This window comes from Physella acuta, unplaced genomic scaffold, assembly GCF_028476545.2.
Source record: "Physella acuta isolate Inbredline_101_S28 unplaced genomic scaffold, ASM2847654v3 ptg000602l, whole genome shotgun sequence".
Lineage (NCBI taxonomy): Eukaryota > Metazoa > Mollusca > Gastropoda > Physidae > Physella > Physella acuta.
Window position 1 is genome coordinate 292,423 of NW_026732121.1, and position 5,605 is coordinate 298,027.

Sequence of the window (5,605 nt, forward strand, 5' to 3'; positions counted from 1 at the left end):
GACTAAGGAAAATTTTCACCTCACTTCATAGGAGTAAGGGCGATAACTGGAATAATACCTTCACTTGACAAGAGCTGACAAGAGTTACTTTTAGCAATGAGACATTTAAGTTACAAAAAATGTACATGACAAAAACAGTTTTTAAATAAATAAATTCCATTTGAGTTGCGGCAACAAAAACTCCCATAAATATGTAGAGTGTGTGACACGTGAAAATGTGACACGTGAAAATGTGACACGTGAAAATGTGACACGTGAAAATGTGACATATGAAAATAGATGTGATACAGGCACACAACAAAGTAGATTTTAATTCTAACCAACCAGCTCTTTCTAAACTTACATGACCAGCTAGATTTAACCACCTTGACCCAACCAGCGAGATTTACCCACATTGACCTAACCAGCTAGATTTAATCACATTGACCTAACCAGCTAGATTTAACCACCTTGACCTAACCAGAGTTTCTTCCAGGCATCTCTTCGGGGGGGCGAAGCCCCCCCGAAAAATTTTTACCGCCCCCCGAACGAAATGAAATTTACATAATTTATATAGAAAATATATACTTTTAACAGTGTCCGCCCCCCCGAAGAAAGTTTACCGCCCCCCCGAAAATTTCAAGTGCCCCCCCGGAGAAAAAAGTCTGGAAGAAACACTGGACCTAACCAGCTAGATTTAACCACATTGACCTAACCAGCTAGATTTAACCACCTTGCCTTAACCAATTAGCATTAACCAGGTTCTGATCCACACTAATGAGCTAAAAGATCATGTGACTTGGGCCAACAAACTAGCAATGATCTGTGTCACGTGACTTGGGCCACACACTAATGAGCTAATAGATCACGTGACTTGGGCCAACAATCTAGCAATGATCTGTGTCACGTGACTTGGGCCACACACTAATGAGCTAAAAGATCATGTGACTTGGGCCAACAAACTAGCAATGATCTGTGTCACGTGACTTGGGCCACACACTAATCAGCTAATAGATCACGTGACTTGGGCCAACAATCTAGCAATGATCTGTGTTACAGGCACCTCTTGGGAATTTCTATAGGAATATATACTTCTAACCGTGTCGTCCAACCCCCCCCCTGAAATTTAGTCCGATCCCGGACAAACAAGTCTGAAAGAAACACAGCAACAGTGAGACATGTATACAGCCCCCCCCCCCCCGCCCCTCGTAATAGAATTTATATTGTAAATATATACTGTGACCAGTGTCCACTCCACTCCACACACTCCAGTTACAAAAGTCTGAAAGAAACACAGACAGACATTAATGATGTCATCTGATTGTATCTGATCTCTGACATGATGACTGACTGATGATTTAACATAAAATCAGCAATCCTTATGTTGACTAGACCTCGCGAGTCAGCTTTTCAAAATACATTTCAGCTACAATAGAAAGTAGGAGAATGAATCTAGACCAGATCTAGACGTGACCATCCATAGACGTGACCAGGTCTAGACGTGACCAGGTCTAGACGTGACCAGGTCTAGACGTGACCAGGTCTAGACGTGACCACCTCTAGACGTGACCACCTCTAGACGTGACCGGCTCTAGGCGTGACAATGAAACGCAATAAATGACTATCAACACAATAAAAGACTATCGACACAATAAAAGACTATCGACACAATAAAAGACTATCGACACAATAAAAGACTATCGACACAATAAAAGACTATCGACACAATAAAAGACTATCGACACAATAAAAGACTAACAACACAATGAATCTATTGCACATAGTCCGTGAGTGAAATATAAATAAAAACATATCCAGTCCACCTTTATGTACAATGTAAGCCCCACGGCTAAATGAGAAATTTGTTTCACAAAATCTCAGAAACTTGGATGTCATTTCTAAGATTTCCAAAGTGTTCAAAACATGCTTACATTGATTAGAACTGAGCAATCTACAATCATTATCAGAAATGTATGTGTGAACGTTCTGGGAAATGGGGGTCAACCAGTGATGGGAAATGGGGGGTCCACCAGTGGTTGTTGACAGATGATCCCCCACTTCTGTGAGTTTATAATCCACAAGTAGATCCAGCTGTGGATTACATCCAGCTTCCAATTTATCACAAAAGCTTGTTTCTTCTGGCCAAATGAGCCTGGGCGGTGCACATCATTGGTGCACATCATTGGTGCACATCACTGCAGCACATCATTGGTGCACATCATTGGTGCACATCACTGCAGCACATCATTGGTGCACATCATTGGTGCACATCATTGGTGCACATCACTGCAGCACACCATTGGTGCACATCACTGCAGCACATCATTGGTGCACATCACTGCAGCACATCATTGGTGCACATCATTGGTGCACATCACTGCAGCACATCGTTGGTGCACATCACTGCAGCACATCATTGGTGCACATCACTGCAGCACATCATTGGTGCACATCATTGGTGCACATCATTAGTGGAAATCATTGGTGCATGTGTAGTGCACAGTTAAGATGACGAACATGAAATACAGACAGACACTATGAATGTATTCAAATAAATCTGGCGACGATTGGTGCTCACTATTTCATAAATTCTGTCCAAACTCGAGACCACGCCCCTACTGTCTCGCCCAGAATGTGAATGTTGTTTGTAATGTCATCTGTTGATTTGAAGTTGGTCGACAACTTTCAACAGTAGACAAAACCTATTGACCCATGTACGACTAGCAACTTGACCAAGATGACCCATATACGACCAGTTGCCTAGCAACATGACCCTGGCAGTGATGGGTTTCCGTTTTTGACCTGCTGTCTTGGTTCTTCTGCTCTGTTTGACTTGACCAGTATAAACTTGACCAATAGAAACTTGACCAATAGAAACTTGACCAATAGAAACTTGACCAGTAGAAACTTGACCAATAGAAACTTGACCAGTAGAAACTTGACCAGTAGAAACTTGACCAGTAGAAACTTGACCAGTAGAAACTTGACCAGTAGAAACTTGACCAGTAGAAACTTGCCGGTCCTGCTAGAGATTGACCGGAAGTGAGACTTTCTCTGTCCCCTGACTGTAGGTGACACTGGTGCTATTATTAGACTTATTGGATTTTCCCGACTTGCTGCTGGTAGGGGTGTAGGGGCGGTGCTGTGACTGCTGGGAGGAGTATGTGCTGCCGGCTGGGGCGTAGGCGGTGCCGGCTGGGGCGTAGGCGGTGCCGGCTGGGGCGTAGGCGGTGCCGGCTGGGGCGTAGGCGGTGCCGGCTGGGGTGTAGGGATCTTTGGCGTATGAATACAAAGAGCCGTGAGGGGTGGGGTAGACGGGCTGCATGGGGTAGTAGCCCTGGTGGGAGTAGGCGTGGTTGCTGAACGCGCTTGCTGCTCGTGAACCTGGGAAGGAAATAAAAACTAATTATCATGGTGCACTATGATAACGATAAAGAAAAGGTTTAAAGGTTACAATGCAACAAACGATACAGGAGCCGTCAGCTAAGATTTTTATGTTTGTGGACCCGAATATAAACTTTGAACTCTTTCCCTTGGAACTATGTTCCTAATTGTGAAAGCTACAAAAAGAGAATTGTAGAAAATACATTCTTTATTGAATTTTTTTAAAAATTAGATTAAAAATGTAATGATTTTAAATTTTGAGACAAATCTAAATGTAATTCTTTAAATTCTTTTTAAATTCTTTATTTAAAAGGGAAGTGACTCTGTTCAAACATTTCTCCTTTGCGTATTTATCGAGTTAATTCCCTTGGTATCTAAAAATACTTTTTAAGAAATAAGCCTATACTTTTAATTTAATTTTTACAAAGATCAGCAGATAATTCATTTATAATGCAAAATCTTTTTGTTTAGCTAGAAACTGCTACTATTTTAATGTTAGAGAAAAAGGTAATTATTTTTCTTTTTTTTTTTTATTATTTTGCTACTGAACGGACATAACTCTGTTAAACCATTTCTCCGTTGCGTATTAATTGAGTTAATTCCCTTAGTATAAAAAAAACTATAGTTCTAAAAAAAAAATTGTTTAAATTGCCAAATATTTCTCGATTTGTTGAGAAAAGAAATTACAAAACCCAGAGGGGAAAAAAGTTGTAAATAGCAATAGGAGAAAAAGCTAGTGAAGTTAAGGAAAAAGAGAATTATTTCTTAGCTATGTTAGAATCTATTAGTAATGCGAAAAATTGTGTAGACCAAAATAAAAACTTCTTCACTTGTCCTCAAGTATGTAGTCTTCTAGTGTGGGATGGTTGGAAATTTACTGTAATTTTTTTTTTCGAGCACCTACCTTGATAGCTGGCCACACATGGCCCTCCACCCCCCCCCCCCCCATGTAGCACCTACCTTGATAGCTGGCCACACATGGCCCTGCACCCCCCCCCCCCATGTAGCACCTACCTTGATAGCTGGCCACACATGGCCCTCCACCCCCCCCCATGTAGCACCTACCTTGATAGCTGGCCACACATGGCCCTCCACCACCCCCCCCCCATGTAGCACCTACCTTGATAGCTGGCCACACATGGCCCTCCACCACCCCCCCCCCCCCATGTAGCACCTACCTTGATAGCTGGCCACACATGGCCCTCCACCCCCCCCCCCCCCATGTAGCACCTACCTTGATAGCTGGCCACACATGGCCCTCCACCACCCCCCCCCCCGCCCCATGTAGCACCTACCTTGATAGCTGGCCACACATGGCCCTCCACCACCCCCCCCCCCCCCCGCCCCATGTAGCACCTACCTTGATAGCTGGCCACACATGGCCCTCCACCACCCCCCCCCCCCATGTAGCACCTACCTTGATAGCTGGCCACACATGGCCCTCCACCACCCCCCCCCCCCATGTAGCACCTACCTTGATAGCTGGCCACACATGGCCCTCCACCACCCCCCCCCCCCCATGTAGCACCTACCTTGATAGCTGGCCACACATGGCCCTCCACCACCCCCAGTGCCGTTGGCCACGACAGCGGTTGCTGTGGTGACGACCCCGCCGCCGCCACAGGTCGTCAGGTCCTGCGACTTGCGGCAGAGTGTGCGCCGGCAGCAGCAGACGAGGGCGACAACACACGAGACGACGATGACGATGCTGCCCACAGAGATAAAGATGGAGGCCGTCACGCCGAGTGACAGGAACTTGCACAAGATGGCGCACTCTGGGGATACAAGGGATCACGTTAGGGGGGTGACACAAGGGATCACGTTAGGAGGTGACATGTCAGATAGGGCTAAAAAAGGGCACATAAGCGCTTGAACAGTCACATTAATTTGACACAGAAGTCTTGATTGTGACAAATTATGTGTGTCACGTTTATCTTTGTTTGTCCCCATCTTGTGGCTAGCTGTCTTTAACATGCGTCGTGACACCTCACCCCACACAGTTCACCCCACACAGTTCACCCCCCTCACCTCACCCCATACAGTTCACCCCACACAGTTCACCCCCCTCACCTCACCCCATACAGTTCACCCCACACAGTTCAACCCACACAGTTCACCCCACACAGTTCACCCCCCTCACCTCACCCCATACAGTTCACCCCACACAGTTCACCCCATACAGTTCACCCCACATAGTTCAGCACACACACCTCAGCACACACACCTCACCCCACACAGTTCA

General features: G+C 45.4%; 1 protein-coding gene across 1 annotated transcript; it reads right to left on the reverse strand.

Annotated features, from left to right (window-relative positions):
- Window positions 1–2,380: 2,380 nt before the first annotated feature.
- LOC131947638 (uncharacterized) lies at window positions 2,381–5,138 on the reverse strand (the record flags this gene model as incomplete). Its single annotated transcript, XM_059308872.1, has 2 exons — window positions 2,381–3,363; window positions 4,896–5,138. Coding segments are annotated over 2 exons (602 nt in total), but the record flags the coding sequence as incomplete, so codon positions are not given.
- Between the last annotated feature and the right edge of the window lie 467 nt (window positions 5,139–5,605).